Raw genomic sequence first — 23,953 nt, forward strand, 5'->3', positions numbered from 1 at the left:
AAGCGAGGGAGATCATAAACATAACTGAAACATAAATAGTCATCTATAAATGTGAGAAAATAAGAGGTGCCATGGCGTGCCTTAACATTCATAGGTCCACATATGTCCGAATGGACTAATTCCAAATGATGAGTTGCCCTTAGAGCCTTACCAAAAGGCTTCCTATAGGCCTTTCCAGCTAGACAAGGTTCACACATAGGCAGGCTTACATTAGTGATAGACCCCAATAGGCCTTCTCTAGCTAGTCTAGCCAATCTATCTTTTCCTATGTGTCCAAGTCTAGCATACCATATTACAAAATTAGAAACATCATCATTATGAGCAATAAAAGAAAAAGAGGAATGATCTAAATCCAACATAAAGAAATTATTAGATAAATAACCATGTCCATACAAGTTTTTATTTAAATAAAAATCCAACTGAGGACCATCGAAACGGAAACTAAATCCAAGTCTAAGTATAGTAAGTACTGAAAATAGATTACATTGGACACCAGTTGCATGAAGCACATCATGAAGAAGTAACGTACATCCTAGACGCAATTTGAGTTGGTAGGTTCCAACTACTATGACTTCTTCTTGAGCTCCGTTACCCAAAATAACGTACTGTGTGCCTGTTAGTATCTTTTTGTAATCCACACACCTAACTCTATCTCCGGCTATATGTTTGGTTGCTCCTGAATCTACAATCCACCCAGGAATAGTATGAGCAACAAAAACATGTGTACAAACATAAGTAATAGCAGAGTTGTTAAGAATGGATTCCTTCTTCGGCTCAATGCACTCACGAGCGAAGTGACCCTTCTTACCACAATTGTAGCACTTGATCTTTGCCTTGTCCTTCTTAGCACACTTGCCCTTTTGGCACTTTGCTATCTTGCCTTCTTTAGGCCCAAGTTCACCAGCTCCTTTGGCATTCCTCCCTTGTTCTTTACGTTTAGGCCTGAATGCTTCCGCTGCCCAGATTGGGCGACAAGAAGGGTGTTTTGGTGCACCACCATGCACTCTGCCTCAAGCTCAAGATGACAAGAAATATCAGCAAAAGTCTTGATATTCTCACTATTTGTCGAAACAAGCTTCATTTGCCCCCAAGTAGGTTCAAGCAATGAACTATCACCATTGTGACTTGTTGTTCATCAGAAAGATTATTGCTAGCAGCCTTTAGGTCACGGATCAATGTAGACATTGTCCTTAGATGTTCAGCTATGCTATTCTTTGAATCTATAACATATTGCTTAAACTTCAAAGTAAGAGCTCGCAACCTAGTTGTTGAAGTCCCTCCATAGGCAATCTTAAGCTAGTTCCACATCTCTTGGGCATTTGGGTAGTCCTCAAACTCCCCAACAAGATCATTGTGCATGTTACTCAGCATAGTGAAGCGTGCACAATGATCTTTCTTAATCCAAGACTCATAGGCCTCTAAGTCATGGCGATGTTGGGCAGTATTCCCATTTTCAAGTCGCATCATCACATTGGTTAGGGTTTCAAGGACCTCTTGTTCATTAAACAGATATTGAATTTTTCTATGCCACATATCATAGTTTGTTCCATCTAGTTTCTCTCCCTTAGTTAGATCAGCAGCTACATTCTTAGTGGCCATGTTCACTACATTCATTACACAAGTTAACATTAGCACATACATTTTTAAATTTTATTTCCAAAAATCCAACTAAACCATGATATTCCTTTCTACATAGTGAGATTGAAAATTTCGCTAAGCTCATAATCATCTCTCACTATGTAAATTGGAATAACACATCTAATTGATTTTAAATAAAATTTTGTGAAGAATAAAACATCACACCATCCACATATTAAATCATACATATAACATGTGTCCATACATCTTTGTGCACAACACATTGTGCATAGGCTCCACTATAAGCCCTATTGGTAATTTCATACAACATGCTCAAACAAAATTTGAAAATTATAGGTAACCGTGAAACACATCCCCTTACATGGCTTCCAAAATTAAATTACATAGCCTTAAATTACATTGCCAAGAACAATGGCCCCAAAAAAAAAAAAAAAAATAGCCAAAAACATTGGCCCAAAAAATTACTTATTCAAGTACTCTACTACAAAGATTCTATTTGTAATTAAAAAAATTGGGGATGTCACATTACCAAATAATTTCAAAAATTGTCTTATCCATCCATAATAATAATAAATAAAAATATACATGTTGCATAAATTACCAATACAATCTTTAACTATAGAGATGAGCCAAAGAGTCTCATAAACCCTTTGGACACATATTCATCACATAATACATTCATATAATATCAATTCAATCATATCACAATATGTTAAAAAGACATCATAAATTAATTCAAAGATTAAAACCATGCATAATTATACAGAAAATTAGAAAACTAATTTCACAATTTTCTCATATTATCACAATTCTATTTTAACGTCACAGTTATTAAAAAAAAAATGCCACTACAATTACATATATGTCACATTAGAAAAAAAAAATGTGGTCTTAACAAAATTAAGAATATATATTGTTTTACTATAAATTAAAACAAATAATAAGAAAATTAAAACAAATAATAAGAAAACCCACGGTGCAAGTGAGGCTAACATCAACGTGGGGCTCTACACAATATCCTTATCAAAGTGTAACTAATACACTAACGTGGGGCTCTTTTATTTGTGTGTAATTGAAACAAGGATATTGTTCAAGTGTAACTAATACACTAACATCAACGTGGGGCTGTGTAATTGAAACAAGGATAGTGTTCAAGTGTAACTAATACACTAACATCAATGTGGGGCTCTATTATTTTATTATTATATTTTTTATCTTTTTATTTTTTAAGATAACCACTCAAACAATTAGTGGTTAGTGGAGCCCGCACGGTACACTATTACAAAACAATTTTCCATATGTGAGAAAATGTATTTCCTTTTATTGTTCATCGTCTTCAACCTTAGAGCAACCATAACAGTGGATGCAAAAGATTCTGTCTATTTTACACAAAAAAAAAAAAATCTACTTTTTCTATTTTGCATAATCAATTTTACAAAACACCCATATTAGTCCATCTATTATACACTATATTTGATATAAATAATATTTTTATATTCTTTTTTTAATATTATTTTAACTACCTGTTTCTTTTTCCAATACTTCCTTTTCTTTCTTCTTCTTTCTTTTTCCTTATCTCTACCATTTCCTCTTTCTTTTCTTCCTCTTCTTTCTTCTTCTTTCTCTCATGTTCAAAACCCAGAAACACCAAAGCAAGAATTCCATCAACACCACAGCCATCAGAAGCACCACAACGCCTCTCCAATCCACCGATCTCTGTCAACCCATCACAAGCACTCCATCAACACCAATCTCCGTCAACCCATCAAAGCACTCCATCAACACCGATCCACATCAACCCATCATCGATCTCCATCAACACCGATCCACATCACCGATCCAAATCGCCTCTCCAATCCACGATCCACAATCACTGATCACCAATCCAACGATTTTGTTCTAGCGGTTGATTTTGTTGTTGATTTTGTGGTTGATTTTTTATGTTTGTAGTTGATTTTTGATTTTGTGTTTGTGGGAGTGTGTGTATCAAAGGAAGAAAGAACATGATAATGGAAGGTTAGTTTTGCAGATGGAGAAGAGAGAGAAAAAAAAGGAGCGAATCAGAAATTATTAAAATATTATATACACATGCTACAATAACCATGTATATATATAGGGTTACTGTAGCTAGTGGATAAATATACAAAATTTTAGAAGCATTGATGTGGAGCAATTTTGAGACAAAATGTATAAAAGTGGTGTCTTTTTCTATTATACAAGATTTTGAGTGGATGCTCTTAGACATCAATTTTTTAGATTTTATCAAATACAACCATAATCTTTAAAAGACCACAACTTTCTCATTTAAAGTCTAAATTAAGCGTGTAAACTATCGTTTTAAAGCTTATGGAATGTACTTTCAAAGCATTTAAAAATATTTGACATTAAACAAGATTTAATGGGTCAAAATAAGCTTGTAAATTTTGGATTACATGTAAACAATCAAAAAAATTACAGCTTTTCATTTCTCTCTCTACATACCATAACATGCTTCTAAAAATTATAGATCTGAAAATTAAAAATTACTTTAACTTTTAATTTTAGCATGTTACTTAAACTTTTAATTTTAGCATGCATATAGGATTACATATATCAGAGATCATGGCATCATCAAGGGTGAAAACAAGCATAAAATGGCTCTGATACCAATGTTGAAAAAAAATTATATTCTTTACTAGAGGTCATATAGACACATACCTTTGGTGGAATAGATCACCAAATTGTCGGATCTTGTTCTTTGCTTGTTTTACAAACTCCTCACAATCTCCTTTATGGAACACCTCCAAGTCGCAAGAGAGGCTACTAGAGTCTCTCCTAATTTCCACGCTCCAAATTCTAGGAAACAGTAGATGGTGTCCCAGAGAGATGGCTTATTTTGAGAGAGCACTCAAAAACTATACATATGTTCACTCACTATATCTCTCATTAATCTGACTGATGTAGGAGTGTTTTAAATACTAGTAGATATTCACTTACTATCAGATATATGTGATCCCTAAAAGATCTCATCTGTTAAATTTAAATTACTCTACTGCTGATATTGATAACTCATATCAATATCTGTTAAGTTTAAATTTAAACTTACTTATCAGATAACCCATGTGGACAATCCATGGGCCATGGTTTATGGATTGGGTCAAAACCAGCCCAATTTCTAACATAGATGATTTCCTGAGCAACGTAGATGATGATTATGGTTTCTCGGCACTCGAATATTTTGACAGACTTTTCGATATGTGTGGACTCTCAAGTAATGGGATTTGGTTAATACTCATTGTTATCACGCAAGATAAAGAACTTGCCTCCCTTAAAGTCATACCTGGTTTCAGCCACTTAATCAAACTATGAAGCTTAACAGAGGAGGAGAGCTGGACTTTGTTCTGTAAGAAGGCACCAATAGCAGAAGAGACAACTTGATTCAAGGAGAATATCCTGAAAAACTATGGTGGTTCACCTCGAACAATTCTCATAATGGGAGGACTATTGTTAACTACGAAATGGCCCAGAGTCATTGAGCATAAAATTTAAGTACATTTCGTAGATATCTTGAATTTGTGTTATCAAGACCTTTCTTCTCAAATGAAAGTTTGTTTTCTTTATTTTGGGCTCTTCCCCAAAGCATTTGAGATAGGGGTGTCAAATGGGCGGGTTTGGGTGGGTTTGGGGTGGCCATTATTGGGTTGGGTATATAAAACTCATTTACCCATTAAAACCCATTTAACTAATTACTTTTAATCTAAATCCAACCCAACCCAATTATTATGGGTAAACCCCAACTCACCCAATTACCTAATTATCAAAATTACTAAAATTCCATTAAAGTGAAAATGACCATTTTTAAGTTTTTTTTTTTTTTTTTGGGTTAAAAAAACTATCAATTTCCTTCAAATTCCGTCACTTTCTAACTAACCAAACAGAGAATAGAGAAAAAGTTTCCAGCTTATGTTTGTTGCTGTCGGAGGCCTCATCGGACTTTAAGAACCCTTCTTTCCCTTGCTCCAAGCTCAGCCTTAACGGAAACACCTGTCCATGAAAACGGCCAGAGCCACCATCTCCATCGCCAAGGTCACCAGAGCTTAGCTGAAGCATCATCGAAAACGGATCGGTCCCCGAATTGCCATACCAGCACCGATCAAGCCAGCCTCAGCTGAAGTGAAGCTGGGTAGGCCGAGAATTTGCTCAAGGAAATCATCGTTAGTGGCCTTCGATGGATTATTAGCCATGAGGTGGAACAGCCTAAGTCGAACTCAGCCTAGTCGTGGTGAGTCGCATTGACGAGTTACAAGTTTCAAAGAGCATCTACAAAGAGAGAGAGAGAGAGAGAGAGAGAGAGTTTTGATTTGCTTTGCTTTTCTTTGCTTTGCTTTGCCTAAATTTAGAGAGAGCAAAGTGTTTGGATGCCTAGAAAATGAAGGAAAATGAGAAACCAGAAACATTGAATGTCTGAGGGCTTTTTTTTTTTTTTTTTTTAATGAGAAGGGTTAGGTTAAATTTGGGTGAATTGTTTTTGGGTTAAATGGGTCTCAATGGGTTTTTAGTTAAAACCCAATAATTATTGGGTTTAATTGGATTGATGCTCATTTAACCTAACTAATAATTGGGTGGGTTTGGATTTGATTAGAGTGGGTGGGTTTGGGTGGACAAATGGGTTTGAGTTTACTTTGCCACCCCTAATTAGAGATCCTAGTAAGAAGGTTATTTCATCTTTGGGTTGCAAAGGGATTGTTTATTGCCTTGCCTGATGAGGAGAATATGGCCTCTGAAGATCTTGCTGAGGAATGCTTGAAACTACTAATTAGAAGAAACCTGATTGAAGTGACAAAAGTGAGATTAGATGGAATCCCCAAAACATGTCGTATGCCAACTACTATATGGGATTTGTTCTCTACAGCAGCAGAGGTTTTAGTTCATTCTCATGACCGCAACAAAATACTTCAGTATGGCCCGTATGTTCCTTATGGTTGGTCTGATATCCGGCGACTAACAAACTATGTAGCCAAGGGGATCGATCCTCGATTCTATGATCGCTTACAATATCTACGTTCTTATTTATCTTTTAACACAGAATCATCTGGTAAGTTTCTTGACGCTCTTGTCACCCCCGGAGGCTTCGGATTGCTTGTAGTGCTTGACCTTGAAAACGTGTACAAACCTGCTATGCTGTCTGAGACACTAGGAAAATTATTACACCCGAAGCACCTAGGCTTGAGACGGACTTTTTTAGACTCACTTCCAAGGTCAGTTGGTAATCTGCCATACTAGAGACTTTGGATGTGAAGCACACTAACATGACCACTTTGCCAAGTTCTATTTGGAAGGCAAAGAACCTTCAACATCTCTACCTGAACGAGAATAATTTTGATATGTCCTTTGAAAAGCCATATGTAAGGTCTGAACTTCAGACTTTGTCAGGGCTGTTTGTAGGCAATAAGAGTGTGGCGAAGAGTTACTTGTACACGTTACTTCGCCTGAGGAAATTGAAATTGACATTTTATTCAAAGTTTGCAGAGGGAATAGGTGACTGGATTTCAAAATTGAACGATCTTCGGTCCCTCAGGTTGAGATCAATTGATGAATTTGATCGACCTTCAACTCTTGAATCCGGGTTCTTGAAAAGGCAGCACAAGCTATTGGAATTGTATTTAGTGGGACGATTAGCAGGAACTATTAAGAGTCTATTAACTCTATTTCCTGCAAACCTCAAAGTTCTCACTTTGTCAGCATCAAAGTTGGAGGAGGATCCAATGCCAGTCCTAGGTCAGCTACCTCTCCTAAACTGTCTCAGGCTTTTTCATAATTCCCACTTAGGAAAAGATATGACATGTCGTGCTGGGGAATTTCCTTAACTTCGTGTTTTGAAACTGTGAACGTTGGAGAATTTGGAGGAGTGGACTGTGATGGAAGGAACCATGCCTCTCCTTAGAGAATTAGAGATCAGACTCTGCCCTAATTTGAAACTACCAGAGAAATTACCGCTGACCTTGAAAGACGTAGTTTTAAGGGATAATTACACTTTATCTGCCTGTGGTTTATCTCTAATTTGACTTACCTACTTGTGGTTTCAATTTTGACACTTTGCTCACCTGAGATAAGCTCTGTTAAAATTTTGTAACCCACCTCGATACTTTTTCCGTTAAAACATAAAAAACATAACAAAATCAAAGAAAAGAAGATCAAAAAGTGACTTTTGTAAAAATATAGAAACTTGGCTCAAAAACTTCAATAGAACACAAAATTTGCTCAAAGATTAACTTGTACTGTCAAAGACTGAAAATAGCTACTTGAACAACGTTTTTGGTATTCAGCAAAGAAATAAAAAAGAATATTAATCTAGACTAGAATCACTACTCTCTCTCTCTCTCTCATCCTAACTCTTTCTCTCTACGCTTTTCTCTCCTCCATCTTTCGTGATCCAGAACTGCAACTGAGCTCCACCCAACACCGATTATCAAGATAAAATCACCAGCCTAGGGCCACTCTCACACCATCAAACCCACAGGCCACAGTTGATCTACCATGGGCAAGGGTAGTGAACTGATAGAGGAGGACAACGGGTGTGTTTGGAGGCAGTGAAGAAACGAGGGCATTGGGAGTGGAAATTGGGGAAGGGCGTTTTAGGGTTTTGCAATTTGAGATATCTTTGAGAAGAGAAGAAGATGAAGATGATGAGAGATGTGGTGATAGAATTAGAAACGGTGGTTCTCTGCAATTTGCTTCTCTTTGATTTCTTTTTTATTTTTATTTTTATTTTTATTGTGGGTTTTAATTTTCTTGCAAAGAGTTTTGAATGGTTTGTCTGAATTTTGAAGAAGTCTGTGATAGAGTAACAGTGGAGATGGGTTTGCTGTTTTCCTTTGAATACTAGTGTTCTTAAAACTAGGTTTTTTTTCTTATTTTGCAGCTGTGATTTCTTATCTTCTCATGGTGGGGTTGTGGGGCTTGATTTCTTGTCTTGTTTTTAATTTTGCTTGATCTTGCTACAGAGTTGTTGTATATACAGATGGTCTATTTTTTTTTGTTTTACTCTTAATTGTATTCGACTCATAATTTGTAGACTTTATCTAGTTCTATTAAAGTTTTTGAGCCAAATTTCTAAAATTTGGAGAATGCAGATCTTCATGTTCTTTTTGATCTGGGTTTTTTATTTTTTTGGGTATGTTCTTCATGTTCAAGCTTTGTGTGAATGGAGAGAAAGACAAATACCACCTTTTGATCTTCTTTCTCTTGCATTTTTGTGTTATTTTTTGTTTTGGGAGGAGAGAGACATAAAAACTTGAGCAAAAATACCTATTTACCCTTAATTTTAACAGAGGTGGGTTACGGATTAGTAATGGAGGAAATCACAGGTGGGCAAAGTGTCAAAATTGAAATCATGGGAAGGCAAGTCAAATTAGAGGCAAACCACAGGCGGGTAAAGTGTAATTATCTCTAGTTTTAATTAATATGCCAGATATATTTGTTGAATGTGCTAAAAGAGTCCTGGTTAATTCATTTGTCAAAAAGATCACTTTGCCCTTTGCTGCTTTTCCGGTGAGACTTATCGCTCTTCTTCTTCTTTTATCCTTTGGCATTTCACAGTTGACATATTTTTGGAAGTATAATTGCACATTTTCTATTATAAGTTATATTTAGGTTCAAGAATGTGTAAAGTTATAGTAGTGAAAAGTGATGATCATACCATGATTGATAAGTTATAATTATTAGTTTTAAGAAAATAAGTGTGTGTTTGGATGTGGATTAAAATTATAAATTATTTCACTATTCAGCTTATTTTTACTACTATTCATGGGCCTTACTGTACTTTTGGCACTATTCATGGGTCTTACTGTACTATTTCAACTAACTTTTTCCTTTTTCTACAACACTTTCAGTAATAAGTTTTAAGTTTCAACAAAATAAATCCAAACAAACCCTAAAGGCATAATGCATTATTGCATACATTAATATTTTGAGCACGTTTGGTAGATTGTAACGATGATTATGTAGCAATATGAATAAGTATTGCGAGAAATACACGATGCAAAAACAATAATTAAGGACAACAACAATATTTATAAACCACAAAAAATAAGAGAGAGAGAGAGTATGGGAAAATCGTAGAGCTCTAATAAGGAGATAAAAAATATTTCCAATAAGAGAGAGCGGCAACTAAGAATGAGAGAGAGATAGTACTTGTAAAAATAGGAGAACTCTAGAAGAAGAAGTCAAAAATTTTCGAGAAAATGGAGAGAAAATTTCAAGAGGAGCTGCCTTGCTTTGGTGTTTTGGGAATTTTCTTAATCAAGCCTATTATGTTAGGCAAATAAATAGGAATTACAGGGGTTTTGATAAGTAATAGCTATTCTTTATTTGATTCTAGAGATTTTGATAAATAATAGGTATCTTTTATTTTAAAGAATTGTAATTCATAATGAAGGACTATTCTTGTAATGATAAAAATATAATTAAACTAAATCACAAAACCATAAAAATAACTATTGAATTACAATATCTATTATAATCCACCAAATTTGCTCTTGTTACACTTCAACTTTTTGATATTATACCAATATAGATGAGTATTCCTACCGATTCCATTGTGTTAAAAGTTAAAACCAATTGATTTTAGTGTAAAAAAGGTTCAAACCAAATCCATTATTTGATTACAAAAACTTTACCATAGTGGTCGTTTAGCGTTATTTTTGGGAACTAGGGTTTTTTTTTTTTTTTTTTTTTTTTGGGAACAACTCCAAGGGAATTTTACATTGAAAAAACATTCTTATCATTATTATATAAAAAAGCCCACAGAAACACTACCCAACGTTTTATCCGAAGCAATGGCGGTTATGCTGCGTTGCTCTTCCTGCTTCTTCACTTCTCCAAACTCCATCGCCCGATCCCCACCGACCGATCCACTCCACAGAAAATCACATGCTCCCGGTAAGTGCTCCCGCCCGTACCTAATCTCTTCTCTCTCTCTCTCTCTCTCTCTCTCTCATCCAACCATTTCGCACCTTTTTACTTACTTTCTCTGAACTCACTGCTTTGAAATTGTTATTGCTTGTTTATTAAGCTCTTTAAAAGCTAAAATCTTTACAATGATCTCTTATAGTGGAACAGTGTACCTTTCATTTCTCAGGACTTTACATTTTAGGCTATGTTTGGTTGCTGAGAAAATAAATTGTACAGTATATTTGAATTATGCATTGTCCAAGAAAAATATATGCAATTTTAGTTATTGGGTTTTAATTTTTTATTTGTATTTTGTTGTATAATGGGTTAAATGTGATATTTTTATGTGTGAGCTTTAGTTTGTGGAGGATACAGTTAAATGTGAAATGTGGGAGGTTTTGAATTGTTACATTGTCTATTAAAACAATTAACTATTTTAGCTAATGGGGATCAATTTTTTATTTTTCTTTTGTATTATAATGGGTTAAATGTGATATTTTTATGTGTAAGTGTAAGTTTGTGGAGGATATAGCCTAAATGTGAAATGTGGAAGGATTTATTTTTCAGGTATTAGAAAAATGAAGTGAATAAATTCCATACAACATTTTTGAAATATTACATTGTCCACCGGGGGGGGGGGGGGGGGGGGGGGGGGGGGGGGGGGGGATTCTTCTTTCTTTTTTTTCTTTTTTTTTTGTAGTATAATAGGTTAAATATGAGATTTTTATGTGTAAGCTGAGTTTGTGGAGGCTATAGCTAAATGTGAAATGTAGGAGGTTTTATTGTTCAAGTATGTTAGTGGGGTTTTGAACATTTTTTGTTTTGTGATTAAAATTGGATATATTCGTTTACAGAGTTAAGGGTGTTTGAGAACATTGCAAGTTGTGATGCTAGAAGAGAGAGAAGATAGGGGATTCTTGAGTTGGTTGTGTTACATGATTTTCATGATGATGGGCCAATGAGCCAGCTCAATTGCTACTTCCTCCTCCCATAATAATGGGATGGAGGGTGAGGTTGTGGGTTCAAGACCCACTATTGCATGTGTACCTTTACCAATAAAAAAATATAATTTCATGACAATGGCTCTACATAATTTAAAGTTATTGATGTAGCTTGAACCTAACTCATACATATTTAATTTTTGTTATATAAACAACCATCAATTTACCCATATACTGGAAGGCCATATATAGGTTGGTTGAGGGTTTTGTAAAACTTCTTGAATTGAATGTGGAGAACATCCTCTTACTGTTATGGTGATATATTCATTGGTTGAATCAGGGAAGATTGCTACTCTTTCATATAAAGTGGAGAGGTTTGTATCATCCTTGAGAAGTACTTTTAATGGGTCATCTGAGATGTGCCAAATGTTGCCAAACTTACATTGTCAGGTATGATGGTGAGTTTCCCAATATCAGCTGTTATGTATTTAGTAGGAGTTTTGGTTGTGATATATGTTGCATCTACTACTTTATTAGTGGCATAAGAGAACTCCACATTATAAGATGTAGAGTTTAACAATATCCCTACAAAGACTGCCCTAGAGAACATTATTCTGTAAACTTTGTGGGAGGGTGTTTCTCTTTTATCTGTAAAAGACCTATCTTGCAATTTAAAGGCTCCCATCAAGTTCAGTAGTCAACTTTGTGTATAAATTTTATCAGGCTTGGATTTCATTTGACGGTCAGATTCCCACAACCAGAACTAAAGCATCATGACTTAATGCAATCCCTTGCAATGAGTTGTAGATCAAATGGCGCTTCCCCTCCTATAGGAGTAGGTGGAGGATGAGGTCATGGGCTCAACATGTGTACTTCAGTATCAACTTACCTAAGAGATAAATAAATAGAGTTCATCAAGTGTTCATATCTCAAGAAAAATGTGTGTGATCCAATTACTGCAATATATTTTAGTTTCCATCCATTATACCTTATTAATTCCCTCTTTGACGGTCATTCTTTTTATTATCTGATCGACAGTTGCCTCTTTAGCAGGAAAACAAACAGGTAGGAATTCCAACAATGGCATTTCTTGTCAGTAATGCCTTGATGTTAAGTACACCTTTGAAAGCTTTAGCAGAAACATGTGAAGCTGATAACTCTGTCTTCAACATGAACATGCCTTTATTGCTAGTCGTGGCCCTTATAGGGGCAACTGTTGGAGGTAAGGTACTATTGGCTTCATTGTCTCCTTTGGTTCTATTCCTTCTCATTACTTTGCAGGATGTATTCAAAATCTATCAGGAGTTTTATTTTTCCTTTTTTAAATAATTTTTGGTAAAGTTGCTTGTATTTATTATATTTTTAGTATCTTGATGAGCAAGTAAAGAAAATGCCACACATACCCTGGAGGCTAGATTTTTTACGTAAACAGCTGCATAGAGGTTTGAGATTGAGGCATGGAAATTGCGTAATGAATCCCCAACATACATGACTTATTGATGTTTCTGACACCTCAACCCATGCATAATGCATAATTTTTTTTAGTATTAATGCTAATTCACGATAAGAGTATTCAAAACATCACCTGGATGGAAGTATTATTTTTCTTTTCTTGCCTCATTGTTAGGATTATAATTGGGAGTGGCTATGTGAACTAAGGAAATTGAAGACCCTTTTGTCTTTCCATCCTGATTTTTTTTTTTTTTTTTTTTTTTTTTTTTTTTTTTTGTGAAGCGTAGATCTATAGCCGTGTTATGTAAATTTTCCATAATTTTTGAGTGCTTGTATGATAGGGTTGCTTGCTCGCCAAAGGAGAGGGGAATTGGAGCGGATGAATGAACAGCTACGCCAAATCAATACAGCTCTAAGAAGGCAAGCTAAGATTGAGTCCTATGCTCCCACCTTGAGTTATGCTCCTGTTGGTGGAAGAATACCAGAGACTGAAGTAATTGTTGATCCAAAGAAGCAGGAATTGATTTCTCGGTTGAAGAGTGGAAAGAATTTTTTGAGAAATCAAGAACTAGAGAAAGCATTCTTGGAGTTTAAAACAGCTCTTGAACTTGCGCAGAATTTAAAAGATCCTATTGAGGAGAAGAAGGCTGCAAGAGGTTTAGGTCTGTTTACATTCCCTTGGCCATTATTTTCCTCCTATGGTTACCTCACTTACCTGTGTTTTGGGTAATATAAGTACTGTGGGTTATATAAAATCAATAAACTATACAATAGGCAATTACTGGTACTGTAGAGGTTCCACTAGAGTCTTCTACATCTAGTACAAAAAATTTTAATTCCTTCCCGGAATGAATCAGAAGCATTAAGCCATGTTTTGGGCTGACTGTTGCTAAGACCTTTTTTCTTTAACGCCCACTGAGTAAGCTCAATAATTCAAGCCTTTAGAAATGTTGCAACCATCTTTTTTTTTTATAAGTAAATGTTGCTACCATCTTTATGCAATTAATTGAAACCAACCATATGCAAACCTGTTATGAGGACATGTTAGTTGAGGACCAGAATCATATATTCTTTCAAGCTTCAAGAAGTCAGAACTCTTCGAATTGAGTCTATTTTGTGTCTCTGAGCATTAGTTTCAGTTGAAAATATGCTTTTCTAGTTTTCCCAATAGTCATAATTTGTTTTTATAATTAATTTCTATGTTCTACTTAATATTTCTTCATTAGTCACGTTTTCACACAGTTTTGCTTTTTTTTTTTTTTTTTTTAATACAACATAATTTCCTAGAAGTTGAGTCACCATATGGTTTGTAATTCGTTGACAGTTGCTATCAATCTCAAGTTATTGATTCAAAATTGTCCTTTCAGGAGCCTCACTGCAAAGGCAAGGTAAGTATAGGGAAGCCATCAAATACCATTCTATGGTTTTGGCAATCTCTGAGCGCGAAGGAGAGGACTCAGGAAACACGGAAGCTTATGGAGCAATAGCTGATTGTTATACCGAGCTTGGAGATCTTGAGCGAGCAGGGAAATTCTATGACAAATACATTTCAGGGTTGGAAACAGACTGATTTGTCCCTCTTAAGCAGTAGGTTTTTTCTTGATTAATAATCTAGAGCTTGTAATATTCGTTGAGTTTTTCAGACAGCCGGTTACCAATTCCTTGCGGATCATCTCATTTTTGTATCTATGTTAAGGTCACTTTTGTATCTATGTTAAAGTTACTTGATAGAGAATATCCGTTTAGCCCTTCTGTTTGTATGTAAAACTAAAACCATCTATTTGTTGATTGATATGCCACCTACAGAGATGGGTTTTATTTTACTTGGATATTGACTATAAAGGGAACTGTGGTTGGATCTTTTCGAGTATCAGATTGTTCAAAAGTCCATATCTCAACAGACTAGCTGATGTTGATGGACTAATAGTCGATCAGCTCTCATTCATGTTAAAGATACTGTCAGGTTACATGAAAGTGAAACCCTGATAAGACCTCAAAGCTGACCTGAGTCTGGATGGTACACCTAAATGGTTTTAGGATACAGTGAGCCCTCAGAACCGGAGCAAAACTTAAAATCATTTTTTCTAGTGATGTTCAGTTTACACCGTTCACTTTTAGAATCCAAAATATTAGAATGGGTTTTAATTTTAAATAAGGGTGTGCATTTATGATTTATCCCGCCAATCTGACAAACTCAATTCAACCCAACCAACATCGGCTTGATTTTCTTGAGTTGATGGGTCTGCCCAGTTTGGTTAAGTGTTTCTTTTTCTTTTTCTTTTCATTTTTTGAATTATACATTTAGTCATCAACCTCATATTTCAAAATGGTTCTATCCTTCGGAATGTTTCACAACCTAACCCATGCACAGCCTACATTCAAGCCAATTTGTTGCATGAGATCAAAGTTTGCCCAGCCAGAAATACTTATTGCACAAGTCGAAGTTTGGCACTAGTAAATTTCCAATCAGATGGGGCGAGAAAACAACAAATTGCCATCAATGAAAAGTTAAATCCAAGATAAGACAGCGACCAAAAAGTTTATAATTTAGCTAAACTTCCAATCCAGAGTAAAACCAAAGACACTGTAGAGTAACAGAGCACCGCGGTACAGCATTATAGCTCAAAACCGATTATATATATTCTCATGTAAGAGATCATTGTTAGAATACTCTGAAAAACCTTAGAAAGAGACTATTGTTTGCATTCCCTCTAAGAATCAATAAAACACTCGTCGCTAAAAAGTAGAGAACACAAAACAAGCACAATGATACATATATCCATACAGATCGCAAGCATACGAAAAGATAGGTAACAACCTCACCGTTGGAGAAAAGGAAAAAAAAAAAAAAAAAAAAAAAAAAAAAGGATAACAAAAAGCTTCCTAAAGGTTTACAAACTGAAATAAATCCCGCAGAGGCAGGGAATATGGGTTTCACCATATAACTTTACTCTCATTATATATCTTACTGGTAGTACATGAGCTGCTGGGCAGCAGCAACATTCTGGAACCCACCATCATATATAGCCTGGCTGGCTCCGGCGGCACCCATTCCCATTGCTGCCTGTTTGAGAGGATGCTGCCCCTGAGGGTGCATGAGGGCATGAACACCACCCATTTTGCTCATTGCTAATTGCCGTTCGTAGGCCAAAAGATCAGTCGCTGAGAGGCCAGGAATGGGGGCAGCTGCAGGTGGGGGGAGTGGGTTTGAAGCTGTTCCAGGCGGCGTAGGTTTACTACCCCAAGAGCACTATAGGCAAGAGAGAAACACAGGATAGTCAATATCCAATCAACCAAAAAAGCATACTAAGATTCCCAAACTATCTGGCAAAAGACATTTTAGTGCATTCTCCCATACACAAAATGAATAAGAAAACATAAAATATTTTCTAAAAGTTCCTTATCTGAAAAATTAATACAAATATTAGCACTCTAAACACTAGATTGCTATCCTAGCTTACACATGACAACAGATATTCATAGGGAATAGCTTTACTGATTTCTAAATTGTGGAAAAGATGGTGAAATTGAAACACTTGCATTACCAAGAACTGAGAAATCAGTAGCATAAAGGGAGGAAATTTCTTTTTGTAAGTAACACAAAAGGTGCATAAGTACCATGTCTTTACTAGGAATGGCGAGAATAATCTATATCAATTCATTGCCACAATACAGCTTTACCAATAATCAGAAAACCACACCTTAATTTGTTTGCCACAGACATATGAGTGCGCATTTCCCATCTGAATAGCCATGGCTGCCTCGGCATGAGTACTGTATCTCACAAAACCAAAGCCTTTATCCCGCTGGACCCGAACCTCCTCAATCACTCCTGCACCAAGAGCATGGAAGTGGCGATGCAGATCGAGCTGGGTAACCTGCAAATAAGAAAATCATAACAACTTCTTAGAGATTATAAAACCATCCCTGAAATTTCAGAAAGACTCCACAACTACAAAATGCATCTCTAAGGGTATTTGATGATTTGATCTATTCTAAGAAACATTATGAAGAGAGCTCAGAACAAAGAAATTCCTATCACTCCTCGCCCCACATCTCAGAAAATATGTGGGGCACCCATCAGCTCATGAACCGACAACCTCACCCTATACTTAGCACTTATAAGGGGAAGCAGTGCCAGTTGAGCTAGAGCTCATCGGCAAGATGTGGAGTCATTCTGGGAAGGTAAAGACATTAGTGGAGAAATCCAACTCAATGTTGTAACCCAAGGTATAATCTCTTTTTTTTTCTTTTTTCTTTTTTTTCTTTTTTGATAGATAACAAAAAAATTTATTAATAAAGAAAAGGCCAACCAGAGTACATTGGGGATGTACTGTGGGGGCAAAAATCAAGAATCAAAATTACAATGATCAAGCAAAACAGGGAGTGAAAAACAAGAAAAATGTGATAAAGGTATGCTCCAATCAAGGAGAGTAGTAAGAAAAAAGAGCAGAACAAAAATTAAACTGTCTGGGTGTGCACCATGTATGTGTGCAAGTCTAAGTGTTAAAATGAACAAAACAAAGAGCTGATATGACTACTTGCCTCTGAAGCAAGATTGCCCACATAAACAGTGGTATACTGAGGGTTGTTCTCAGGAGCGTCACTATTTGTTGTCTCTTTGCCATCTTCTGCACAGTCAAGATAACAAAACATAAGTTTGTCATAAGCTTAGAATACCATCAGTTAGCCATGAAGTCAAAGAAGAATAGACACAATTTTTAACTTATTTAAAGCAAAATCTGTTCTCCTTCCACCTTCTAGCCAACCGAAAAGAGCATAAGGAAATCAACAATAATCACCCCAAAACAAATTATCCTTGTAGAAAATTTTGAGGTAGCGCAGCACTAAACAAAGTAATGGAAGCCTCCCACATCTGGAAACAAGATAATGGTGATCCACCCCCAACTTGATGGTTTAAATTCATTTGAAATCTAAATAAGAAATGTTTTATAGTATCCACCATCAATTCTTGTTATTATATCAGGTTTTGTATAACTCACTCACCCGATGAGCCATTTGTTAGTTCTACCACGCTTTTGGCATCTGAACTCTGCTTGTCTTCATTGGAAACAGCACCTTTAGTGGCCCAGTTACAGCGTATCTGTCTACTGCCAAGCCACTTTCCTGAAAAATTAAATCACAGTTTAACATATTGGTCACCCAGAACAAATGTTTTTTTTTTTTTTTTTTTTTTTTTTTTAAAATAAGTGAACACAGAACAAATGAAATTAAGATGTGAAGGCATATATATTGAACAGAAACAATATATATGGAGGGAGATGATAGCAGTATTCTAGTAAATAAAATATTGAATTTACTAACAATGCTTCATTTATTTATAATTCCTGGCCCATAGACATGGGGGAGGGGGAGGTTCAAACTAGTGACCTCTGCTTCATTAAACGTGGTCCCCAGTGGACTGTGTTACACCTGGGGGTTACTAATAATGCTTTATTCCTCAACCTTTTCTTTTTTTCCTGATTGCCATTAAGACAATCTCATATTACATAGATTGACAAAAAATGAATTAAATCCTGGTAATTTTACCCAAGGTCACAGAAAAGAAAACCGAGCATCTTAAAACTTAAAATCACAGGTTCATTTTGCCAGGGGAAAAATGACATATAACTGCATAATCCTTACCAGTTAGGTCATTTATGGCACTTTGGGCATCCTGAGTAGATGAGGAAAATGTCAAATTAGGATCATAAAGAATAACAGTACAGAAAAGAAACACAAAACACAGGGAAACACCAATTAAAATTATCACCTGTTGACTTCGGAAAGAAACAAATCCAAACCCTCTTGACCGCCCAGTCTTCTGATCCCACATAACCCTTGCATCTCTGAAAACAGAAAACATCAGATTGGGTGTCATCCATTAAGATGCAAACTATTACAGTAAGCATCATGCAATGATGAATAAAGTTGTTAACTAATGAATTTTGTATTCCCTGAATTTTTAAAGAATATTCACATCAAGCTTCATATTTTATGAAGAAGCAAGCATAGCATGGTTGGAGAAACAAGGAAAAAGTTTGGTTCCTGACATGTTTGGAGCTATCTTGCTCCAGCCTACTAAGTGGCAATTGAAGAGACCATAAATGTGTAGATTTAGTCACATGACTTTTTTAATGAGTTACAGGACTTGTTTAAATAATACACTTGGACAATCTTATAATTTGTCATTTAATGGGCTGGAAAAGATAGCTTCAAACATATTTGGAGCCAAAATTTGTCCATATCCTCTTCAGAAGCCTAAAGTTAAAGCAAAGCCTACAAATAAGAATCTGTTTTAGTTAATTAGGTTTTTAAATTTTAGTTAATGCTTTATTTTGGTTGTTCTAATCTATAGTCAAGGGTATTTTAGTAATTCTGTAATTTTTGGGCAAGGACCGTATTTATGTGCCTTTAGTTTTATTTTATTAATAATCAAGAGTGTTTATGTGTAGGCTCTAGTTCAATTCAATTAGGGTTTGGTTTACTTGGTCAAAGTAGGAATTCTAATTGAAAAGCTAAGATTTAAGGTTTATAAGTGTTTTATTGTGCTCAAACAAAGGAGTTTGTCAATAAAAGTATTTTTTTAGTAACGAGGCACGGTAAACTTTATGTTCTCTCTCTCTCTGATATTCTGTGAATATTCATGTGCACTGTTCACAGTGTGGACATACTTGATTTAAGTTTTTTCTTACCTCTTTTCAACCCTCAATAAAATATTTTCTCTCTACATAACCCTTGTCATTTTTTAACTGTAACCCTTCTTTCTTAAAAGTGATAAACCCAAGACCCACAAATCCTCCTAACTTAACTCACCACAAAGACATGAGTCTAAATCTTTTGTCACACTTTTCCTGCTCCACTCTATACTCCACCAATAAAAACATGCAATGTGTTCACTTAATTAATTAAATACTACTATTAATTAATAACGGTAGTATCAATAAGTCAATAATGATAATATTTAATTAATTAGGTGAACACGTGGCATGTTTTTATTGGTGGAGTATAGAGTGGAGCAGGAAAAATGGGACAGAAAATTTGGACTCCAAAGACATGTTGACAAATTCTCCAATTTGTCATACCTCGTTCTACCAACAAAAGAAAAGGATATCAATGATGGATCAGAAATTTGAAACTTACGAACAACTGGGATAAACAGAAAAGCAGGCAAACAATGTAGCATCTGTAACCTCAGGACTGAGATCACCCACAAAAATGTTGAAGTGACCTGCACATCATTATAACAGTATAAAACAGAGCCCATGCTAATCATGCCATTGCATTGCAAAAACCAGTTTTAAGCTTTGAGTTTGCACACAAAAAAAGCACCAACCTGATGTATCCTCCCTCTGACCACTAGCATATGCCCAATTAACTTTGATAGGCTGCCCAAACCTAAAAATCACATGAAAAGATGTAAGGAAACACCCAAAGCCAGATCAGCAAAATTAATGAGGGTTCTACTTACAGATGCCTTCCATTCAGATGTAATATAGCAAAAGCAGCTGATCTCCGATCGAAATAGTGAATAAACCCATAGGATGACTGAATAATGCGGAGACAATGACAATATGTAAGCAGCCAGTGAATTTAGAAAAGTATATAGCATGCTAAACAACTCAGGAATGAGTAATTATAAATCAATAAAAAAATATTTGAAAACAATTGGCAAACTATCTTGAAAAGTGAAATCCTACCTTCTCCTTTCTAATAAGCTTGCAGCTTTCAACAGGACCAGTACTCGCAAAAACTTCTTGGAGTAGTGGTTCTGTTACTTGTGTCTGGATGTTTCCCACATAACTGCGTTTCAGTTATAAAGAGATAAGGAGTTGTAGAAAAAGAAGATTAAATTTAAAAAAATGTATTCAATCTCTTCTCTCAAAACAGGAGATAACAAACAAGTTCAGAATACTTTTTAATGGCATAGTTAACAACAAAGTAGTAACTTAAAAAAGTGATAGTTCTTCATATGGCTAAAGAGATTCAGAGGAGAGTTATTATCAGTTCATGCATAAGGAATATAAGAGTGATGTATAAGTTGCACAAGCACGTCTGTGAAACAAGCATTTAAAAAACTGGGAGACACAAAAGCAAAAAAAGGTGAAAAGGCAAACAAAAATAAATTGAAAATGTCTAGACAAACACTCACACACTGCGGCAAGTACTTGGATCAAAACCAGGAGGCAGATTTCCACTTGGAATTGGCTCAATCTGCAAAATAAAAAAGTGAAAAAGAAAATAAAATAAAATAAAAAGAACCAAAAAAAAAAAATTCCTGTTTTATCTACCAACATCAAGACTATTATAATCCAAGAATTTTTTATAAAAAAATAAATAAATAAATTTAAGAAGGTATTTTGTAAAAAAATTCCATATAAAAGAAATCAACGCTGACCAACCTATAGCAGGAAAGAAAATATAGTTCTTGATTCCAACCTAACAGAAGACAATGGCTGGTCTCTTCTTTTTTTTTTTTTAATAAATCCGAAAGTTAGAACAATGAGGAAGGAGGATTTGATCCAATGTTCTCCTCATAAAGAAGAAGAGGCAATGCCACTGAGCAACAAGGTTCTTAGAAAGACCTAGTCACTTCCGCAGGACTCTTGACATTTTGACATAATGCCATCCAATATACTTCAATTTCCCACTTCTGTTTCAATTCTACATGTGGTGATCAATTTGAGAGAACAGAAGTTACAATATAAGAAAGACATTTTCCCCACTTTATTAGAAAAGTAATTTAAAATTTTCCCTTTTTTCTTCGCTGGGTGAAGTGAACTCTATGAAACTTGTGACTACATTTCAGGTTCATACAACGCTGAATATTTCTAATAGAAAAGGCTTAACTACAGTGAACTTTTTTTAAAAAAAAAAAGGTTAGTGCCATTCAAACGCTCATTCAATATCCTACAGCTGAGACTTCAACCCACCTAAAATCTGGTCATGGATTTTTTTTAAAAAAATATATATTAAGATCCTTCAATAAACAAAGGGAACAAACCACTGGCTTTAGCTTATGCATCCTATTTTTGTTTTTTTACTTCAAGGCATATGAAAGGAAATAAACAATGATATTTTGCATGCATGCATGCACACACACACACACACAATATTTGGTACTATGTCAAAAAATAATGCATGTACCAGATTTCAATGATTTTTTTTTTTCAAAACAAGTTTTGGCCCGATAGGGGAGGAGAGATTTGAACTAGTGATCCCAGCCGCTTATGCTACCCTTGAGGTTTTTCAGTTTTCAATGATGAGGGCAAGAAATAAATTTGAATGCCAGTAAATTTAACTTTCATATGAATTTGCATGCATTAAAAACTTCAGGTAAAGATCAAACATGGTCCTTACTAATAGAAAAAAAGATCAAACGTTGTCCTCAATAATTTTGCACTTACTAAGGAAAATACAACATTAGTACCGTTCAAACTTATTGATAGTATCCACAGACGAAGTTTCTACTCCAGTTACTTTTTACCTAATTAAATACTCCCAAAATAAACTTTTAAATATCAACTACCAAAAATGATATACTGGGTCTTTAACCTTTTTTTTTTTGGTACCACTAGAGAGTGAGAATAGTCTACAAAAGTTTATGAAACGCTGGCCAAGAACAGGAAGCACCAGTTGACATTGCCAAAACAAGCATAAAGAGTCACAAAACATCAGAAAATTAAATAAAACTGGAGCTTCATTCATTGGGTGATCATGCAAATTTACAAAAACAAAACAAGATAATAAATTCTGTTTACTTAGCTAAGACTGACACAATAGCATACTTAGTAAGGGCCAGAGCAAAACTTGAATTCAAATTAGCAATGCATGTCCGTACAATCCCCAAATTTTCCCAGCAACCAAACATAGTCAAATGTCAAAAATTTCAAAAAACCCTACCCAATTTTCTCTCTCCCCCTCACACTACTCTCACTCTCATAAAACCAAACACAATATAATCCCAAAAAAAAAAAACCTAGCTTTCTAAATCAGGTACAAACAACCCCCAGCTAACCCTAGCTCTCTCACAATCCCCAATTCCACACTACCACCAACAACCCAAAAACTCATCGATCAAAAACAAAAAAGCACACAACACAGTCTTGAAATCGCACCGATCATAATAAAAACCGAAAAAATCAAACAGATTGAGCAAGAGAGAGAGAGAGAGAAGGAAATGGAACCTGAGGAGGAGCTAGGAGACCGGGGTGGTAGAGAGACTGTTGTTGAAGAAGAGCTTGCTGCATCAAAGCTTGTTGCTGCTGCTTCAGCCTCTGCTGCTGTTGCATTTTCTCGGGGGGTCGATTTTCCGATAAAATCGGTTTCTTTTTTTTTCCGAGCAGAGAAAAATAAAAGTTAGGGTTAGATGGTGAGAGAGAGAGAGACTGTATGGGCCTCGAGAAAGTGAGAGAGAGAAATTGAGATTTTTAAAAAGAAAAAAAAAAATGGAGAGAGAGAGAGAGGCCTGAAAAAGAGAAATGAGTGAAATAATAGATGAGTATTTATAGAGGGAATTTTCTTTTTTTTTGGTGTGTGAGTGTGTTTGTGGGGAGTGATGATAACGTTACAAGGATTGTGATTGGGGGAAAAAGAAGTACTTTCCAACTATGTATTGACAAGTGGTTCCATGGTTATATACTAAGATTTTGGATCTTTTCTTGGATGATGTTGATGATGATATAGAATTTTCAAAACAAAACAAAAAAGGAATTTTTAATTTTCTGGTACATGATGAGGGACTCAAGCTATAATATAAACACTTTATACTCGTAAGTAAGGAGTAAAAAGGGTTCTTTGTTTATTACAAGGACAACGGTTCTCTGTTTTCTAGTCTACTCAATACCGTTTGAGTTCTAAGGCAATAATTTTAAATGATCCTTTTCATATTTGAAGATCACTTAAAAAGTATTTAGTTAATGTTATATATTTTAATTTTATATATATTAGCTGTTAAATTCTAAGACTTTAGGAACTAATATATTAGAACTTTAATATGTATTATGTTGACAAACCATGATCAAAACATA

General features: G+C 35.2%; 2 protein-coding genes and 1 pseudogene across 6 annotated transcripts; 2 read left to right on the forward strand and 1 right to left on the reverse strand.

The window, feature by feature from the left end:
- Window positions 1-4,698: 4,698 nt before the first annotated feature.
- Window positions 4,699-7,643, forward strand: LOC115989369 (annotated as a pseudogene).
- Window positions 7,644-10,367: 2,724 nt separating this feature from the next.
- LOC115988953 (protein FLUORESCENT IN BLUE LIGHT, chloroplastic) lies at window positions 10,368-14,749 on the forward strand. Of its 4 annotated transcripts, none has more exons than XM_031112586.1 (5): window positions 10,368-10,518; window positions 11,812-11,921; window positions 12,522-12,693; window positions 13,265-13,585; window positions 14,291-14,749. In XM_031112586.1, the coding sequence occupies exons 1-5, from the start codon at window positions 10,416-10,418 to the stop codon at window positions 14,491-14,493; spliced, it is 909 nt and encodes a 302-aa protein (XP_030968446.1). In that variant the 5' UTR covers window positions 10,368-10,415; the 3' UTR covers window positions 14,494-14,749. The 4 variants fall into 4 exon arrangements, with proteins under 4 accessions (XP_030968446.1, XP_030968447.1, XP_030968449.1 ...); XM_031112587.1 differs by having other exon boundaries at window positions 12,525-12,693; XM_031112589.1 differs by lacking the exon at window positions 10,368-10,518 and having other exon boundaries at window positions 11,833-11,929; window positions 12,525-12,693.
- A 766-nt stretch (window positions 14,750-15,515) lies between these two features.
- On the reverse strand, window positions 15,516-23,366 carry LOC115988954 (oligouridylate-binding protein 1B). 2 transcript variants are annotated; one of them, XM_031112591.1, is made up of 12 exons: window positions 23,111-23,366; window positions 21,076-21,137; window positions 20,624-20,726; window positions 20,395-20,471; window positions 20,260-20,321; window positions 20,067-20,154; window positions 18,697-18,772; window positions 18,570-18,600; window positions 17,931-18,050; window positions 17,469-17,551; window positions 16,625-16,801; window positions 15,516-16,173 (listed from the first exon to the last, which is right to left on the reverse strand). In XM_031112591.1, the coding sequence occupies exons 1-12, from the start codon at window positions 23,213-23,215 to the stop codon at window positions 15,889-15,891; spliced, it is 1,269 nt and encodes a 422-aa protein (XP_030968451.1). In that variant the 5' UTR covers window positions 23,216-23,366; the 3' UTR covers window positions 15,516-15,888. The 2 variants fall into 2 exon arrangements, with proteins under 2 accessions (XP_030968451.1, XP_030968450.1); XM_031112590.1 differs by having other exon boundaries at window positions 17,469-17,554.
- Between the last annotated feature and the right edge of the window lie 587 nt (window positions 23,367-23,953).

The sequence above is a fragment of the Quercus lobata genome, chromosome 5 (assembly GCF_001633185.2).
Source record: "Quercus lobata isolate SW786 chromosome 5, ValleyOak3.0 Primary Assembly, whole genome shotgun sequence".
Classification (NCBI taxonomy): domain Eukaryota; kingdom Viridiplantae; phylum Streptophyta; class Magnoliopsida; order Fagales; family Fagaceae; genus Quercus; species Quercus lobata.

Bases quoted from the DNA above. Each gene is read 5' to 3' on its own strand.
- LOC115988953 (XM_031112586.1), top strand. From the start codon at position 10,416: ATGGCGGTTATGCTGCGTTGCTCTTCCTGCTTCTTCACTTCTCCAAAC. The intron at 10,519-11,811 runs GTAAGTGCTCCC...TGGTTGAATCAG, and splicing joins CAGAAAATCACATGCTCCCG to GGAAGATTGCTACTCTTTCA. The intron at 12,694-13,264 runs GTAAGGTACTAT...CTTGTATGATAG, and splicing joins TATAGGGGCAACTGTTGGAG to GGTTGCTTGCTCGCCAAAGG.
- LOC115988954 (XM_031112590.1), bottom strand. From the start codon at position 23,215: ATGCAACAGCAGCAGAGGCTGAAGCAGCAGCAACAAGCTTTGATGCAG. The intron at 20,322-20,394 runs GTAAGTAGAACC...TGTGATTTTTAG, and splicing joins CATCTGAATGGAAGGCATCT to GTTTGGGCAGCCTATCAAAG. The intron at 18,601-18,696 runs GTGATAATTTTA...TCATCTACTCAG, and splicing joins TTTCTTTCCGAAGTCAACAG to GATGCCCAAAGTGCCATAAA.